A 20896-nucleotide genomic window follows, 5' to 3' on the forward strand; every position below is an offset into this window, starting at 1 on the left:
ATTTTTTTTATGATCCCAGCGAGTATATCCAGCTGTTGCTCTCATAAACCTCATCTCACTTGCTGTTATTCTATTGACATCTTTATTCTTCACAGTCCACGCTTCGCTACCATTGCTTATAAGTAACAGTTAACCCTTAAATTCTTCTTCAATGGTGATCATTTGAAGGTCATTAGCATGTGTAACATAGAAGAGATCATCTAGTTTTCCAGAAATACCTGCTCTCGTTGTTCCTGAAGTTGAGATCTGCATTTAGAACTCTTTTGTAACACTTTTCACTTTTTATACAATGTCTCCAGTTTTTCGACATTATGTTGAAAGTTGTAGGAATTTGACCTTTCTCCCAAAGCACTTCCACTTTCATTACCAGATTTACACTAACTAGAATGTAACTTCACTATATTGTAAAACAACATGTTTAAGACCTGGCCATTACAAGGCAATTTTGCACCCACTATTTGTCTCTCACTGTCCCCTAAGAGAAACAACGAAGCAGAGTTTTTTTTGTTTCCATTTTCTATTATTTTTCAATCATAAACGTTCATTTGAATCAATCTCCATCACCATCTTAGTAGTGCAACAGTGTAACTATGTAATACCAAATACATACATAATCAGCATTTAGCAAGGTAGAGTCTCCCACTCGAAACTATGCGACATGTGTTCTTTCCATCTAATTTCACTCATCTAAATACGCTTTTTCTGGTCGAGTAAACAGTAAATCTCTATCTATTTTTTTTTTTTATATAATCCAGATAATTCAGATAATTTAATTGTCACCCTTCAATCACACACCCCACCACAAACAACCCAAGTCATAAATTCAAACTCTAATAAAACTCTCTATTCGGAAAAAATGTTCCGCTGCCAATTTTTAGAAAAGATGCGCCACCACTTACCTTCGCCGGATCGACTTCAAACTTCACACGATTTTTATTTATATTAGACTATATGTAATAACTTTAAGAGGTGTCCCAAAGAAAATTCTAAAGTTCAAAATTAAGGACCATGACAGGCCACTGTTTGCTGTGGATTTTGAGCTGGTGTTATGATAAGGCCTGTTACTAAAATAAAAATATCTGTAATTTTTCAATAATTAATTATTAATTACGAAGTTAAATCTTGCTTTCTTTATGAGATACCCATTACAATACAACTCAACTGTCTTTATATTTCACATTAACAAATAAATACTCTAGCTTAAAATAATACTTACAGACAGGGGTGTGTCCTTATTCAATATGACTTGTAGTAGATGTGGAGGGAGAATAGGAGGTCCAGATACCTTCTCCCATGGCTTGTTTGAAGGAATTTCCTGAGAGTACTCTCCTGTTAAATGATAAAATGAAAATATGTTTTCACAAAAAAAATACTTTCAATATAATACATAGCAAAGATACACGGCAAAGTAACATGTTTACATGAAGACATAAGTAGAGACCAGCACAATATAAAGAAAATTTTATAAAAATATTAAATTCATTTTGGAAAAATATTAAATAAATATTTTAACACTAAAATGCCAAGGTTCCTAAACCATTTGGAGCAGGTTTATATATTATTTAAAAATAAGCCTTTAGAGATCAATACAAGACAGTTAAAATATTGTGACGCCCACGTGAGATTCGATCTCACGACCGACGGAGGAGAGGCTAAGTCGGCCTTGTTTTGGGCGGGTTGCGCGCGCATCTGCCTCCTGGGACATGGCTACGCGCGGTGAAGGAGGGGAGCAGCAGCATGCGAGATGATTCGAGAATGGACACACGCGTTGAAATATCGCGAACTATCCAGAACTCGTACTTTCTCGCAACGATAGTTTAGCTATAAAAGAAGAAACGCGAGTGAACTTGAGCAGTTTCAGTTGATTAGTTCAGTGAGTAAGCCAGTGAACAGAGCAAGCCAGCCAGTCTTGTGTACCGGAGTTCGACTTGAGTGTGCGTCCGCAACTGTGTCAGCATCCGAAGGCCTGAGTTCGAGTGCAGTGGACCGCAGTTGGAGGGACCTGAGTTCGAGTGCAGTGGACCGCAGTTGGAGAGATCTGAGTTCGAGTACAGTGGACTGTCTCTGAAGGTCTGTGGTTCGAGATACTGTGAACTCGAGTGACTGAGCTAGAAGAACTGTGAACTGAGAACTGACAGTTCTGATTTGTAAATAGTTATTTGTAAATATTAGTTAAAATTAACAGTTCATTGTTGTTCGTAATAGTCTAAGTAAATTGTCAGTGGAGTGCTATAACGAATACTGTGTTGAGTGAAAATCCTATTGTTGACGAGAGCGTTTAAGGTGAATTGTCGAAAGGAATTATTGTTGAGATAATAAAGTTACATTGTTGTTTTGTTTAAAAAATTTACAATATAAACAGGACTGATTTTTTTATAAACATAAAACCCCATCCAACACGTTACTGACCTTCGAAGGGAGACATTGCTCCCCTCCCCTCCCTCTCAGGTAGTTATGAGCTTGTTCAGTCTTGTCTGAGCTCTGCTAGAGGGATGAGTGAACAGAAAGTGCCGGTTAGCGTGGGACAATGCATTATTACCAAGTTTCTTACGGGGAAGGGGTCCAATCATTGGAAATTCTCCAGAGACTCAAAAAACAGTTTGGAGAAGCATGTCTCTCCAGAACCCGAATGTTTGAATGGTGTAAAACCTTCAGACAGGGAAGAGAGAGAGAGAGAGAGAGAGAGAAAGAGCGGAGAACATGTCGCATACTCCTTGACCGCAAACATCAATCACCCCAACCAACATTGACCATGCTAATGTGCTTATATAGAACCGGCACATTAGTGTGAAAGAACTTGCTTCAATATTAAGTATAAGTGTTGGTAGTGTACAAACTATCATACAAAAACATTTGCACTACAGGAAAGTGAATGCCCATTGTGTCCCACGCACACTTATCAATGAAAACAAAATGGTACACATGTCAATGGCCAGTCAACTCCTGGGACAATTTGAAGCAGAAGGAGAACAATTTCTTAAGTCCATAGTCACCACTGATGAAACCTGGGTCCACTATTTCAGTCCTCAATCTCAAAAGTCAATGAAAGAGTGGCGACATAGCGGTTCTCCAAAACTCAAGAAACAAAGGACAATCTCGGCTGGAAAAGTAATGGCAACATTCTTCTGGGATTGGAAAGGAGTTATCCATCTTAATATCCTTCAGGAACGCAAGACCATCAATGCAGAATATTATTCCAACATTTTGTCGGGAAAAGTGAAGAATAAGATCCAGTCCAAGAGGAAAGCAAGAGGAAATCGGATTTCCTTCCTTCAAGACAATGCGAGAACTCACACTGCCAGAAAAACCATGGAAACTATCAGGAAATTATAGTGGGACCTCCTGCCCCATCCACCCTACAGTCCAGATATCACCCCAAATGATTTTTGTGCGAGATCGTGCGTATTTGCTTGTTTTCCGCACAGAACCAATACGCGGTAAGTGTGAAATACCACATTCAGTATTCCCAACGTAACACACATAATAATTTCCCTCTTCTTACTGCTTAAGCGCGACATTCATTTTACTGCTTTAGGCTTTTAACATATTATTTTTAGAGACGTTTAACATAGTAATAATTATAAATTGGAAACTTACCACTGCAATTTCACCTAAATTGCAATGTTAATTATTGTTTTTAAATATTTGCAAATATTAAGTAAAGTCTACTACTCCACGAAACTTATTGCATTCCTGATACAAGCAACATTAAGGAAGCCGTGAAAAAATCAACAAGATTTCAGATGCCGATGTTATTACTGCAATATGTTATATAAATAATATTGTTAAAATATTAAAATGAAAAAATAAATCATTACATAACCTTACCATTTGTTTTAAGTTCGCATTTATAGACTGGGGGAAAAAAAAGACAGACGTATATCACGGCCTGCTGGAGTATAGTAAACACAGAAAACATTTTATAGCAACAATGTTGAAGAAAGATATTTTGGTTTTCCGAAGTTACCATCATTAAACAGAAACCAACATGGAGATTTCATTGCAACTAATTAGAAATTCGTCTTTCAGGTATGTAATAAACGATCTTCGCACAAAATAATGTACGATACACGAGCGGTATGTTTGTTTTCATGTTCTCGGAAATTAAAAAAGCTCAACTACGTTTCGCTTTTTCAATCTTTTCCTCGACCATGAAAACGTCAACATACCGCTCTTGTAACGTATATTACTATTATTTGTTTGGGAGACTTACAATCAGCATGGAGGGAGTGGGTTTGAGGATAACAACACAGTGATCTTACATGTTCGTGAATGGGTACGCACCCAACCGAAAGACTTTTGGGAAAAGGGAATAAAACAGTTGCGAAAACGCTGTAAAAAATATATAGAAGCCCATGGGGACTACTTTGAAGGATAATATGTAAAACAGGTGTTTGTAGTATAGTATTTTCTAAAACAAGTCAGTCCCGTTTATATACGAACCACCTGTAACTTTGTTTATGTATTAGAGAAACTGATACAGAATTATTTATCCCTTAGCAGTTTTTCTTGCAAATTAAATAAAATTATTAACATATAGCAGGCACATAATGTAAGTCTAAGTGCATGGATCCCTCCTGGACCCAACCCTTGAAAAGCTAATCAAGCTGTGACTTCACTGTCAGTCTCAGCACAGACATGTATAATAAGATCAGGGAGTACAGAATATGACAGTTTCTTTCTGTTGGCCTCTGACTGAATGCAGTGATGTTAATTTGTTCTGTGATGTGTACTTCTTCTCTGTAATATCTATGAATTTCTTGGCTCAACCAGTAGTTCTGACTAAGGTTTCACAAATCGATAGAGAACAAGAGTTGTTTCGTTTTGTAGTGCTGCGAAGCTTGTAATATCAAATGAATGTTTTTGCCTTTTTACAGACCGATCTTAATGCCCCATGTCAACTGATTAAGGTCCTTAAGACGATATATAGGTGACTAAATAAAGAAACGTGGAGAACAGAATTCAAAATAAATAAATATTTGAATATGAAATTCAACTGCCACTTGGGGGTGGCAACTACATATAAAAACACCTTCTAGATATAGGCCTATTTGGTGCAGAAAATAAATGTATTTCCGTGAAAATATCAAAATTAATTTATTACAGTATTATAAAACATTTCGTGTTTATAACAACAGCAATGACAATCTGATAACCAGGGCCATATTTAGTGATCCTTACATCCCTGAACAAAAAAAAATTGTCGTACCTCCTCCAAATAAGAGATAGACTGGATTTATTTTAATTTTGACTTCTTGCACTTGCCTAAAATAATGCAGTTTTTTGCATAACTGAAATTATATACAGAAATGATTACATAATGAAGTGGTCAGAATGACAGCGGAGAAGTAACTTTTCACAAAAATGAGTTGAATGTAATTTCATGTGTACACTGTTGTCTTCATTTTTTTATTAGACAGATTTTATTGTTGCACCTTAATTCATTTTGTATGAACACCGATTACAACCCTGGTTTTATTATGGTGTACCTGTCCTCTGTTGAGACACAACTGAGACATTCCCTGGAATAACAACTTAGCGTATGTTACGTCGTTTTTCTGCTCCCAGCATATATTAATTCTTAATAACACATCTCCTTCCTGACAAAATATTACTTACCTACAAGAAACACAGCAACATCTAGAAACATTTGAATGTTATTCTGCGCAAAGCTTTTGTCCCTGATCTGAAATGTTTGATGCTCTGTAATTCAGATTCAAGATTTTGTAGTTAAGTTCTTGTTCCAAGAAAGCCTCAATTTCTTCTGAAAACATTATTTACTTCGCTGCTATTCTAACCTCCTTAAATTTACATGAGAGTATAAATGTGTTTCTTCAAAACCCAGAACACTAATTTAGATCACATAAAGGCTTCCTTCTTGCTTTGTCATTGACAAACGACAATAAAATTTATACTCTATACAAGAGAGACATTCCATTTCACTATAGTTTTTGTACGAGATTCCAGAAATTTTCCATCCCCGGAAACCTGTCACCCTTGGTAAGGGTCCAGTTTGCCACCATTAAATATGGCCCTGATGATAACAATGATGGCAACAAAAACAACATGACTGTGACAATAAAATCTACGTAGATCGACTGCAAACAGTGTGCTAAGCACCACTCATTCATTATAAGGATACTGAACACGTGTATTTATGTCAACATTTCGAAATTGAATTTTGCATTATATTACTTTGTCTATACCGGGGATGAGAAAATAAAAACGCTAATAAAGGCTGAATCCAGTCCCTAAAAAATTGTAAAAAAATAAATGATAGCATAACTTACGTTGTTGATTACTGCCCATGCTTTCACTGTCCATTGCAAGAGCTTGAAACACTTCGAAGTCAGACTTTTTAACAGATACCAGGTTGTTCTTGGAACCCATTCCATTATCAATAATACGCTGCAAGCAAAAAAATCAAATTAATGCAAGAAATAAAATCTATATCTTTACATTAAATTTAGTATTGTGTGTACATACCACTCCTGGATCATGCTTCCATTCACCATCTACATAAAATTTGTACTGATGCTCTCCTTCTGGAAGATCTATGATTGTTACAAAATCACCATGACTGGAATATGAAAAAGAAAAAAAATTGTAAATGAAAATGTATTCAGCAAGTGTTTAATAATTATTTACGAACTCAGAATCCTTTGACAAATAGAGTATCACTATGACTAGGGTGACCTGATTCACATCGATAAAAAAGAGGACACAAAGCTTAAAAAAGGAGGACATTGTTCGAAAAAAGAGAACAGAAAATATGTATTTAGATTAGGCTTAGGCCTATATTATACTTTAAATTACGTCAATATCTATTTTATCACGCAATATTTAAAGGACAGGTTTAGGCTTATATCATACTTAAAAGTATGTTAATATCTATTTTATTACAAAATAATTATGATAAAACTTAATGATGATGATAATAATAATAATAATAATAATAATAATAATAATAATAATAATAATAATAATAATAATAATAATGATAATGATCAATCAATCAATCTTCTTAATGTATCCAGCTGTTTGCTCACAACATAAAGTCCACTATAGTCTATTCAGTTGTTGTTTTTTATGAGAAATGAGGGGTATTTTGATCAATGTTCATTATAGATGCATGTTACTAGTAGCCAGAGGTGGAGTGTAGTCAATATATACTGCAGGGCTGTGTCTTCTGCAACTGGTACTAATGATTTTAATTTACTTCTTTTGTGGTTTATGGATGGACAGTATAGAAGAATGTGTTCCAGATCTTCATCATGATTATTACACCACAGACAAGTAGGATTATCAGAAATGTGAAATTGGTGCAGGTACAATTGTGTGACAATGTGACCTGTTCTGACTCTTGTTAAAAATGTTTGAACATGTCGGGCAAGTTTTTGTACATTTCCAGGTCATTTGGTTTCCTTTGTACAGACTGTAAAATTTTTTCTTTGTCAGAAGAGAGCCAATTGTTGAAGCAAAAGCATTGGATAGAGATATCACTGGAAGAGGTCTTGGTTGCAAATATGTTGCCTGTTTTGCAATATTATCGACTTTCTCGTTTCCAGGTATACCACAATGATTAGGTATCCATTGAAATGTTATTTCCTTTTGGAGTTCTTTCAGTTTACTTAGTTGTTTCTGAATTGGAATAATTCTATGTGCATATAGGTTTGGTACATATTTAATTATATTAAATATAGCGCCCTTGGAGTTTGTAAGTATGCAAATAGATTTTTTAGAAATTTGAGTAACACATTGAAGAGCAGCATCAATAGTTAGCAATTCAGTGTCAAGACTGGAGGAGGATGAACATGGTATGAAATAACTTTCTTGATATTTTGGAATATAATACCCTGCTCCTGATGTCCCATTATTAGGATTTAGAGATTCATCTATATAAATTTGATGGTGATCCTTATATGTACTGCAGAATAGTTCCATGGAATCTAACTTAAGAATATATGGAGGGTCATTTTTGGAATGATTTCCTGGAATTTGTATGCTATGTTCTGGAATCACCCATTTCCATGGAGGAATTTCGTTCACAACTGGAGTTTTAGCAATGAGTGTGTCTGTGATATAGATTGGTATTTCTTCTTTTTTTTATTTTATAGAAATTACACAGGATATCATCTGACAGTTTGAAGAACATCTGAGATCTGGATGAAGCTTGCAATTTTAAATGTATTTTTAGATCCTTTTGTAATACATAGTGTCTGAGTGGTTAAATATTACATTCAATTTCTAGGGCAACAGTTGACGTGGTTTTTGGTACTCCTAGGCATAATCTTAAGGCTGAGTTTTGAAGAACAGAAATTTTTTGTAGATGAGTTGCTGATGCTCCTCCCCATATTTCACATCCATAGGTCAATTTTGATCGTATATAAGCATTATAAAACAGACGCATTGTCGTGATATCTGATCCCCATTTCCTATTAGCTATGATCTTCAAGAGATTTAATCGTGGTAGACACTGCGAAGCAACATTGGTTAAATGTGTTTTCCATAAAAGTTTTTCATCAAAAATTAATCCTAGGATCTTAGGAGTTGGATTGTACTGAATTTGTTGATTTAATAATGATGATGATGATGATGATGATGATGATGATGTTGTTGATTTTACAGTGTTACAATATGAAAGTCAAGAGAACTACACATAATATTAAATATGACAAAAAATATCTATTTAGATTTAGGCTTAGATCTATATTATATACTTAAAATGATGTCAATATCTCTTTTATTACAGCATACTTATGATATAACTTAATAATATAAAAATTATTTTACAGTTACCTACATATTATGAAACAACGACCAATATAACAAGTAGGAGCAAAGAGAGTTATGATCGTTGACAAAGAGGATATTCCATTGAAGCTGCTGCCACTTACAGACAAATTACTTGAAAAACGTATCAATTCAGATAGTTTCAAAATATCAGGCATGCAAGTTACGAAAAGGAGGACATTTCTTGATTTTTTTTTTAAATCCACCTGAACTCCGGACAAAAGTCTAAAAAGGAGGACATGTCCGGACAGAAGAGGACGTCTGGTCACCCTAACTATGACTATTTTGTATTAAGAAGTACTACGTTTAGTGGCCAGTTGAATTGATAAGATGGTACCAAGCAGTGAATTACATGCCTGAAGCGCAGTCCTAAGGACTTCAAAATCATCCCACTATAAGGAGATTGCACAATAAGCCTAAGGCTGTGGTGCTTACCTACTGGCCCTCCTCCAAAAAAAAGAAAAACAATGGTAATTTAATTAATAGTCCATATAAATTAGCTGAAGTATTTAATAATTATTTTGCAAATGTTATACAAACTTCAGGAAATACACAACTTATCAACGTACAGGAAACAAAAACACAATTTTTTTAAACCAGTAGTCAGAGAAGAAATTCACAAAATAATAAAAAAACCTAAAATATAGTTTGGCATCTGGAATTGACGAAATTCCAAATGCAGTAATACAAACTTGTAGCACTGTAACTTCTAGCACTGCCATTAGCAGACATCTGTAATCTATCCTTAGTTACAAAGAAATTTCCTGAGATCTTCACAGTAGCAAAAGGTTGCCCAGTTTTTAAGAAGGGACATCAAACATTGAGAACCATAGGCCTACATCTCTATTATCCTGGATCTCGAAAGTCCTTGAAAAGCTTATGTACAACAGACATCTCATTCCTAGAATGACACACTGTCAAATTCACAGTTTGATTTTAGAAAAGCTGAAGGAATCAATAATACTTTAACATATTTTACAGAATCGATCCTCAATGCTAAAGACAATAAACAAAACATCTGGATTTCTCTGGACCTTAGCAAAACATTTGACATAGTTAATCACGAAATTCTAATCTGGAAATTACTGTACAGGGGAACTGGTTCACATTGTACCTAAGCAACAGGAAACAGGTTTTAACTGGCTTCATATGAGTGAAAGACGAACAGTGAAGTACCTGCCACTGAGGAGATGGGCTAAAGGAACTAAGTGGTTCAGTAAAATCAAACTCCATTGCTATGCCTCACAATGTAACTCTAGTTTCAATTCTTGATCCAATCTTATTCCTTAGGCCTATAAATGATCTTCGTTTAAATATAACTAAAAGAAAATCTGTTTTACTTGCAGACAACACAACCATAATACTGAATGACATTAAGGAAGAAAACGTGCAAATAAAAATTAATGCAATGCCAACAAAATTACAACACTGGCTAACACAGAATAAAGTTAAATTAAAAGTAAATAAAACTGTCTATTGTCGTACTCGGAGAAGATTTTATCTCTGGAAGGAATGTAGACATTATAGTAGTAATCACAGTACTATACAAACATATAGAAAACATGCACCTGCCTCAAACTAATATGAGTTCAGCATGTATTTATACTACGTAAGTGAAACGATTGCTACATCCTCTCTGTCAGAACTACGTCATTGGCAGACAATAGTAATTCAAGAATCCACCTGCAATCGAGCAATAAAAATACAACAAAACACCATTCCTCTGCACAGAGAAGAAAGAAACTTCATCCTGCAGAGACAATCTCGTCAGAGACAGACAGTAGGCCTACATGCCATTTAATCAATATTCATGTGATCAGATACATACAGTAGTTAACAATACAATAAAATTTCTTTTATACAGTTCGCACTTGTAAGTTTTCCACACTTCGTTTTTTTCTGAGGTCCTGGCAAAATTCCTATACTTTCCATGTTAATTTATTTTCGATAAATACGTTTTCCATTTAATTGTTTCTTACACTTACACAATCGTATTTTAAACCCCAGGAGATACGAAACGTCATTTATATATTCTAAATAATTTTTTTTCGAAATTAAGTTTGTCATGAAACCCGTGGCTTAAAGCTAGTCAAAATAAGAAATCACTACTTGTTTTGTTTGTTGTTCGGCGGTGATGTTTCTTGAACTATTAATGGCATGAGTGACATGAAACACCTTTTGGAAAGATTTAAGCTCTTCTCACATTGGAAGCTCACGCAAATTTAATTTGTATGGCAAAGTGGATGTACCATTACAGATAGGTGAAAGAGATAAGATTGCAGTTGCTCATCACAATGAACTCATTCGCAAAAACAGACAAAATTTAGGTAGAATAATCGAGTGTTTGAAATTTTGTTGTCATTAAATTGCTCTTCATCGAGGCCGTGAGCAATCTGAAGACTCACTAAACACAGGAATGTTCTTAGATTGGTAAGTAAGAAATAGATAGTTGCTTGAATAAACATATCTGCAATGTGTATAGAAAGGCTCTTCAGTGGACATTAATAATGCCATGTTTGTATCGGTACAGGCTGATGAGACCACAGATATCTTTAATAAGACACAGCTAGTCATTGTTCTCCAGTTTGTGCAGAGTTCAAAAGTAGTAGAGCATTTTCACAGCTTTGTGCAATTAAATGATAGATCTGCTATAGGGATTTCACTCTGTGTTCTACAATCATTAGAACCATATAACCTGAAAAACAAGTTAGTGTCCCAAGTTTATGATGATTCTTCTGATATATGGGATTCACAAAATGGAGTTCAGAAATTATTCAAGATATTTACCCTTTTTCTCACTATGTACATTTATATGCACACCAACTTGATATTACAATGCAACAAGTGTGTTCTAATATCACATCAATAAGATTTGTTTGAAAATCTGTCAGCATTCTCTGTTTTTTTTTTTTCTAGTCAAACTAGATGGAATTTTTAGAGCAAGACAGTAAACTCTGTTTATGCAAACAAACAAGCATTTATAGAAAGTTTTGAAACAATATAAAATTATTGTGGGCGGGATTCATTGCTAATAAGTAGAGGTGCGGTGTGACAACGTTTTGCTGTCACAGCTACGAACTGACAGGTCCGGAAAAATCGCTGTTATAGATAATAGTGATTTTCTCAAAGTGTGATTATTGTGTTTGGATGGTTCTTGGCGATTGCAAATGTTGTAACATTCTGGCATTCACGGAGTCATTCATTAAAGATGATGGCAGGCAATACATGCCACTTTTCAACGGTAATATCAGCAGTCTTAATGTACAAGTTTCTTGTTGCTATAAGACCAAGCTTGTCTGGGTTCTTCAAGTCTTCAATTCGTGATCATTTTACTGAATTAAAGAATATAACTGTTCTTTGCAAGGAAAATTCATATCGGAACAAAACTGGAATGGCTCCAAATATTACACTCAAAAGGCATAGTACAGCTCATAATGTACCCAACACAAATCTTTGTTTTGAGACTCAAACCATTACGTCTAATTGGTGACCAGTGATGTGTTCGGTTTTTCTTACACATAACATCCGATTGTTTGAGATTTTATAGAACTCAGTAATGAGTGTTAAATTCTTCTAAATCAATGGTCGTTAGCAATATGAACTACCCATATATAAATTAGCAATATATTTAATCAAAACGTTTCAATGTTTCCTATCTTGAGCCAGCAGTTGTTTATGTTCAACTCTCTTCTGCAAACTGAATAAAATTGATATACTGCTGCCATGTCTTGTATAAACAATAGTGATTAGCGAGTATAGTAAAAACAAACCATACTCTGGCCTGTGTTATCTGCGATGTGTCCCAAGTATGTTTAAAAAGGTGAGTCATTCATGAAAGAATATAGCTGATAGTGAGTGCTTCAGTATCAAAGAGTTGCCCTCATTAACCTATAGAGAGGGATGATAGTTAATTAGATCCCTTTAAGTCTTCTGACTTGCAGTTGTCTGGACTCTGGGGCTTTCGACATAACTTACATACATCAGTCACCATACCTATGAATCACATATCGGTCTGAGATAACGATTTCTCGGAGCTGTGATTTTGGAACTATAGTCACAGTCGGAACCAGTGACAAACTTATCACAGCGACCAAATCGCAGGTCTGCAAATCACTACCAGTAAGGGAATTGAAGGCATTAATGAGCTACTAGTAAAGATGAAGAATTCCTTTTTTCTCCTGAAAATTTTCAACCCAATAATGCTACTGATTAACATATTTTACAAACAACAGTGATCTCCATAACAGGGCATCTTCAGAAGTTTTGTAGTGCTATTGCTGACATCAGGAAAGAGCTTACTCCTATGCACATTGAGGACACTAAGACAACACCAACCAAGCCTAAGAAAGATCTGGTACAGTACTGCTGAACATTTAGAGTGCTTCAGCTTAGTGGACCCTACTTAATTGATTTCAATTCATAATTCTACGAAGATTTATGCAGTACTATCCTTTTGTAGAAGACTAAAACCTAAAGACTGAATTTCGCATTCTTTATATAACAGTGAAGAATTTAAGTAAATAAATTCCATCAATAGAGACAATAATTTAAAGGACACTTTTCAGAAACAGTAAAACTATTAAATGTAGTTTCCACTTCTCCAGTTATAACAGCTGAATGTGAAAGGAGTTTTAGTACCCTAAAGAGAATGGAAACATGTTTAAGAACAGTACGGGTCAAGACAGATATCAGTGCTTTCCATATAGGGAAGAAACTTACTCTTCCACCATTGAAGATTCTAACAACAAGGTTATCCAGGAGTTCACTGAACAGAGGAATAGGCGAGCTGAGTTTTTATTCAAATAAACGTGACGTAATTTTTTTTAGTAATAAGCTTCAATTTTAATTTTAATTTTAATTTTGCGCATGTCAATTTTTTTTAAAATTAACCCTGGACAATTTTAAGGTCATGTGATGCAACTGGCATGAACTGTCATGAGTAGAGCCCAGACGTTAGGCAAAATGTCTTTTTAACTGAGTGTATGTATGAAAGACCTATTAGAGATAAACACGTTTCCACACATTTGAGGATGATAGGCCCAATTTTTATTTTGCTTTTTTGCCTATTTTAGCTCCCATTGCCTATTTTAAAGTTAAATGCCTTGTTTAGCTTTTTACGTCATTATTGTACATTTTCTACATTTTTAATGCATTTAAAATAAACCGCACATAAATTATATAAAAAAAAGGTTGTACAAATTAAAAATATATATTCACCTCACACAAATATTTGCTGAGAATCTTATTCTCCAGCAATACACATGTTTTCAAGAAGTTGTAAACTTTTCTCCCCTACCGATTCCACCTTTTATGTCACTTAACAAAGATGTTTAACAGTATAACCCTCAGTGCTCAGGTCACTTCGGGGTTTACCAGCGAAAGAAAGGGGATGAGGGAAGTATTAAAAGCAAGTCTCAGGTCCCTTACTGATGTCGCTTGCACGCACAAGTCACGCTTACTTTGAAGTCTCTAATCCCTTTTCACACCCCTCTTTTTGAGACAATACACAGTCGGTTTTTCCTGATCTCTGAAAGAAAGTAGAGACAGGCCTTCTGAAATAAGTTGTTTTAAGTTTGCTCCAATCACTTCAGTAGAATTAAAAAGATCTTTTTCCACCATGAAAAACGTTCTCTCTGACAGTTGACAACTTAAAAAACATCTTGTTGTAACCAAGGAAAGTGAGTACCATATGGGATAGTTTATTAAGTATTTGTCTATTTTTTGTCTGTTTCCATGAATAATAAATGCCTATTTCACTGCCTATTTTTACTATTTTTAGTGCCTATATGCATGCCTATTTTTACCAAAATAAATGCCTAAACATCCGGGCTCTAGTCATGAGTATGAAGACAGCAGTAGCTGCTTTTCTTAGTTATGCTCAATGATTTTGGGCAGTGCTCTTTTTATAAATTAATCTCGTCTTGATTTTGTTTGTGAGAACTTCAAAATGCATAATATGCTTAAGAAAATAATTTATAAAGAAAAAAAATCGTTATTCAGTGGCGTTCCAGTGGCTAAGTGCTGGCTGGACTCATAATCCTATGAACCAAGGGTCTGATCCTTGGCATACTCCCAATTTATGGCTTTTGTTGGACAAGTCAGTGCAACAGGTAACACAAGTGTTTTCTCTGGAAGTTTCGGTTCCCCTGTGGTATCCCAATAAATCTCCATCAACAACTCATCTGATTTCAGGTGTAGCGTAGAGTAGCCTTTATGGTGCACCCTGCACAATGACTCTATCAACTGGCTTCATATGAGTGAATGACCAAGTCTATGGAAGTGGATGGGACATCGCCAAACAGTAGTTCAAAAGTCACGAGAGTCATTTTCAATAGAGAAATTTTTATTTTTGTAGCTAGAGGATGCTGAAATCCTTATTTAAGGAATAGAAAAGTTAAAAGAAATTGTTGCCGAAAAACAGTAAAAAGACGCCAGATGATAACACTAAACACACTTCATTACTGAAATGCTAATTTTTAAATCCCAAATTCTCTGCAGTGCATATAAAGAGAAGGCATAATGTCACTGTAGATAGTGATTTGTCCGTCGGATAGAGATGTTAAGCCTGTCGGCCCCCATGGTGCTATTCGACAAGAGTAGGCTATATGCCGGCACTGAGTTTCCCCTTTTCCCTTCCTCATCATCATTATCCTCACCCATTCCCTACAGTACACTTACATGAACACTTACACATACACTCATCACAGATACACATCATGCATAATGTGGTCTGCCAAAGAGGTATGCAACTTGAAAATGGGTCATAGTCCTGCCATCTATCCGCAGTATGCGGAACCTGAATCACGCAAAGTGAAGTGGGTAGACATTAGACACACACACATAATATATGTAATATTGTCGGATTACATACAAATTAGGTTAATGGTTAAGTTTGTAGCATTTTTGTTTGTCATCACAACACTGCATTGTTAAAAGACTGTTCATCTTTTGTCATTTGTTATTTGGAGTATTGTGCTTGTAAATTGCGAATTTGAAGAAAGTTTGTGGTATTTGTGGGCTGAAGAAGATGGAGTGCCAAGAGAAAAAAACACTTCTCACATATTCTTCTGTTTAAGTTTAATAGAGGAGCAAAGGCAGCTCGAAACATTTGTGCGTGAACAGAGAGAATACCATCAGAGAAAGCACTGCAAAAAAATAGTTCTGTTGCTTCAATACTCAACAATCTGTACAAAAGTTAGTGTCCATCCAAAGAAGAAGATGTTATGTGTCTGATGGGATAAAGAAGATATCATGTGCTACAAATTGTTTCCCAGGAATTTAACCATAACTGCTGACATATTTTACTGCCAACAACTCAGATGCCTTACAACAGCAAATGAAGAAAAACGACCAGGAAGACTGCTGCAACACGATAATGCACGCCAGCATCTGCTAACGAGGAAACCAGCACCGAGGAACTTGGTTGGGAGTGATTCCACAACCATGTTCTCCCGATCTTGCACCTTCAGATTTTCACCTTTTTTGTTCTCTATCCAACAATCTTCGAGGAACTCCTTTGACGAAGATGCTTTACAAACTTGGTTTGACGACTTATTTAACTCCAAACCAGCAGATATCTTCAAACGTAGAATTGAAAAGCTATCCCAGTCATAGATAATGTAGGAGAATAATATATTACTGATTAATTTTAGTTGTCCACCGCTGTGGAATGACGGTTAGCAAGCCTGACCATGAAACGAGTGGGCCCAGGTTCAAATCCTGATTGGGATAAGTTTTCCGCGGTTTTCCTCAACTCATTAAGAATAAATGCTGGGTAACTTTCGGTGCTGGACCCTGGATTTGCTGGTATTATTACCTTCATCCCATTCAGACACTAGATAACCACAGCAGTTGATAAAGCGTCGTAAAATAACCAATTAAAAAAAATTCTATTTTCTATTCATCTCAAATAAAAAATTGTCACAGCGCAAAAACATTATGAACTTTTGCATCAACCCAATACATACTGTCATACTGCTTCAAGTTAGTAGGTAGTCAATTTAATAGTGATTATATGTCTCGAATACTGTAATTTACTGTAAGAGAGTAGACCTATATAAAGATTAAATAAACGTAAAGTTAAACCAATTTACAAATATATAAAAGGTACAAAAATAACGAAATAAATGGAAGAAAGAAAACAAGCACAATCCTAGAAAATGTCTAGAATAGGCTATCAACTCAATGGTAAAAGCAGCCTAGAGAGTCTCTGTTCCGAACGCACCACAACCTGAAAAGTTATTCTGCCTGTAAGCGGAAGTGAGATTATATTTGGCACGACAAGTCCTCAGATTTGGCATGGGATCATCTGATACTTTAGTCACAACTGGGAAAACCTCGAAAAAAAAAACCTCAACCAGTTAGGCCTAATCAGCAGAAGAGGTATTCGAACCCATGACTGAGCATAGCCTCAAATCTCGAGTCTAACTTGCTACCATCTGAGCACTATGCTAGTAGGCCTAATCAACAAATAGGGATTATATAGAATGGACACTGAGCAAATTTTCCTGTTCTGTTTTTCTGTGCTAATGCACTATGTCAGTGTTTAGTTCCACTTTCAAACGCTAGAGGTTAGTGTAATCAAGCACACGCTTGACTATAAGAGTAGAGACAGGATCCAAACATCACCTATATTGTTGCATAATCCAGTAATGGTTTTGCTTCCAATAAATTCAAGTTAACAGCTTTTCCTTATTTCTCAGTGATAAACTAACTGTAATAATAATTTTTATGTATAATAAATTATATTATAAAATAATGTAATACATAAAAAATTATGTATCAAATTCCTTGAATATTTGTATACAATATATAGGCACATGGTTTTACTTCTCGTAGGAGTTTTGTTTTTCCATTTTCAGTGCTATCAAATCATTACATACTGTACATATTTTAATTGTTGATGGGGCCAACGTCTTAATTCTCATTATAAAGGAACTCTAGAGTCTAGACATTACAGATAATGATGGATTTATTATTTAATCAGTCCAATTTATTTTACTTGAGTACTTAATGAACCCAGATATATTAATTGTATCTGTTATATTTCCACCGTGTCGACTATTAGCTGGTGTGATATCAGCGCCAACTCTAGGGAAAAAGCAGAATCTCACGCTCAAGCTGGTTTGAAGGTCATTGAAATCAGTCATGCTACATCGAAGGTACCAATGTGAAGTGTCCATACCCAGTGTTGCCAACCGTACGATCTGGATCGTACAAATGCGACAATTTGTTATCATGCACAATCGTACGATCCAAACTGCGGATAGTACGCAAAATGTACGATCCTGTCGACAAACAGAGTAAAACATGTGAAAAAGAGAGGATTTTAAACATTTATTACAATTTATGACATTTGAAATTGTATATATATACATTTCTACAGTATTACGGGTATATTTCACTTATACATTTTAGTAGTTTCTGCCTGTAGCACTTCTGCGTTACAAGTACTGTACAGTCGACTGTCGCAAAACATATTTCTACAAACATTGTCTCCAGGTCCAGGCGACATGATAGCTTGATTTTGGCAAACATTATTACAGCGACAAGAAATCACGTAGTGACCATTACTTATGGCTATTAAAAAATGATGCTGACAAACATTTCTTTGTTTATTTCCAAGTATCTCAGAGAAATGATCTCTCCAGTTCTCTCAATAGTCTAAACATAATTACTGTTGCCACTTAAGCATTTAATAATTAATAAGTTGGATATAATGTTTTGAGAACCCCACAACAGAGAAAGCAAATAAACATATTCAATATATGGGCCTATTTTGTCCTACAAACGAACAAGAAACAGCCTGTTACAGTACATTCCTGTGTCAATCGTGTTTCGTGGTAGTGCACGGGCAGTAAGAAATCAGGTGTCATTGTGATAGGTTCTGACGTGAAATAGTGACCATGGAATCAGAAGATAGTGATAGTGGTCCTACTCCCAAAAAACATACATTCGGTACCTACTTAAATATACAGGACGGAAACAAAATTGTAGAAAATTATGATAAACAATTCCTTAATTTAAAGCATGGTTTTGCTCTGATGAAACAAACTGTAAAAGGGCTAGATGTAGGTTCTGGCTCTTCTGTTTCTGCTGTGGTTAATCCTTTTGAGGATCCTCCCAAGGTAAGGAGATGACAAAGTGTTAAAAAATACTTTTATGTGCTGATATTTAATTTTTAACAATTATTTTCTTGTGAGAATTAAAAAAAATGTTTAAATAAAACACTGTGGAGGGAGTTTAGGTAAAATAAAAAAAATAGGCCTAGTTTGTATGTAGTGTACTATCTTCAGATCAAAAGTACGATAATTTGGAACCAATTGTGCAATTCAGTCGAGCCTCAGGATTGGCAATGTTGGCCTAACAATCAGAGTGACAGTTGAAAAGATAGACATGATCTGACACATGAAGGAAAAAGCAGAAGAATTAGTCATCCATTTTACCATTAGTTTCTGCCTTTGATAGAATTACATGTCGAAGTTACAACGATAATAATATGAACGAGTTTACATCATACTGTTCCCTAAATTAAGATACAATTAAAAAAAAAATAAATCAGTTAAGAGCTATAAATTTAACGCATTGCGTGAATGAATTTTAACATTATGTAGCCTTGACAGAACAGAAGATATTTAATGCCAGAGGTTGAGGACTATTGAAAAAAAAAAAACATTTTTTGGCAGATCTCCTATCTGTCATGAATTAGAATTGCACATATACATACTTAACAATAACCATCTACATAGCCTACTAGCAATGAATTATTACCTTTTCACCATTGGAAGAGTCTTCCAGTTAGAGAAGGTTCCACTTATGAAAACTTGCTTTCCACCTCCTTCCCATTTGAAAACAGTGGGCAAGACCTTATCATTCACTTTCGTACCCTCAGAAACAGTAGCAGATCGCTGGCGTGTGACTCCAGAGTAGTCCTCTGAAGGATGTTCCTTGGAATAGTACGGTTCTTCTTCTTCATGAGAAGATTGAAAAACTAGTTTTGTATTTGGTTTTTTATCAAATACAAATGCTTGGCCATCCTTTCCTGGCGAAGATGGTGCTACTGTGTCTCCTGACTTATGCCTGTCTCGTGTACTACTGCCTGCATTTCCCATGGTATATGGACAGATGTAATGCTGTATGACAATAAATATACTTTAAGAATACAATATAACCTATGTTAATCAGATAGTAGAGATTACCATTACATTATATTAACAAAGAAAGTGAGTATGTCTTCACTTAATTTCGTATCTCACTTTTAGAAAAAAATACGTATAGATAATTTTTAATTAAAACATGGTAATAATTTACTTACATTCTTTAAAACATTTAGGTATTTATTTTCCGTTCATCTGCTTTCTTTCAGATTCTTTGGTTGTACCAAATAGTTCATACCGTTCAATACAGTACATAGATGGCAGTAGTTCCTCAAGCACAAATGCTGCCATCTAAGGAGTACTTCTTAAATTGAGCACAATGCCACCAACGAGTTAGAAAGAGAGAGATATTGAGTGGCCATTGCGCCGCCAGGTTTGAAGAAAATTGAACGACCATCCGCCATTAACTTAAGCGCCCAAAACAAAGTGGGCGTGGCGATAAGTTAAATTGCAATCGCCAGCTGTCGAAATTTCGTTTGCATAAATCAGTTAAACTGAAGTGGAAAAACCTAGTATTTCGTCAAATATGTGCTAGTAACTTAATCTAAAATAAAGACCTTATGTACGCTAAATTCAAAACACTTGAGCAATTCCTAGAAGGAATAACCTAAGCAAAATTGTCATGTACGTATGACAAGAAGCCTAGCAAATATACTGAAGAAAATATTAATATTCCTAATTTCTTTTAAATGCGACCCGCAAGATTGCCTATAAAATGAACGAGTATGATTCGCTTGATTTTATTAAATTGTTTTCCCAGTCCCTACACGTTGCAAAACTATCTATTACATCATAACATATAGAATGAAAGTAGGCACTAACCACAGTCTACTATACAGGCTGTTTAAAAAATACGGGGCATAATTTCAGGTATGTATTTCCCACATGTAGACAATCAAAATAGTTCATTACAACATGTGTCCGGAAATGCTTCATTTCCGAATTAT

The 20896-nt window shown here is 35.2% G+C and overlaps 1 protein-coding gene across 1 annotated transcript in view; it reads right to left on the bottom strand.

Moving 5' to 3' along the window:
* Positions 1-20242, bottom strand: part of alc (5'-AMP-activated protein kinase subunit beta-1) — a 45037-nt gene extending 24795 nt beyond the window's left edge. The window contains exons 1-5 of the mRNA XM_069830945.1: positions 20108-20242; positions 19564-19925; positions 6487-6580; positions 6291-6408; positions 1217-1329 (exon numbers count right to left, since the gene is read on the bottom strand). Coding sequence (XP_069687046.1) covers positions 1217-1329; positions 6291-6408; positions 6487-6580; positions 19564-19904 — 666 coding nt within the window. The 5' untranslated portion in view covers positions 19905-19925; positions 20108-20242. The remainder of the gene's footprint in view (positions 1-1216; positions 1330-6290; positions 6409-6486; positions 6581-19563; positions 19926-20107) is intronic.
* Positions 20243-20896: the final 654 nt, after the last annotated feature.

The sequence above is a fragment of the Periplaneta americana genome, chromosome 7 (assembly GCF_040183065.1).
Source record: "Periplaneta americana isolate PAMFEO1 chromosome 7, P.americana_PAMFEO1_priV1, whole genome shotgun sequence".
Classification (NCBI taxonomy): domain Eukaryota; kingdom Metazoa; phylum Arthropoda; class Insecta; order Blattodea; family Blattidae; genus Periplaneta; species Periplaneta americana.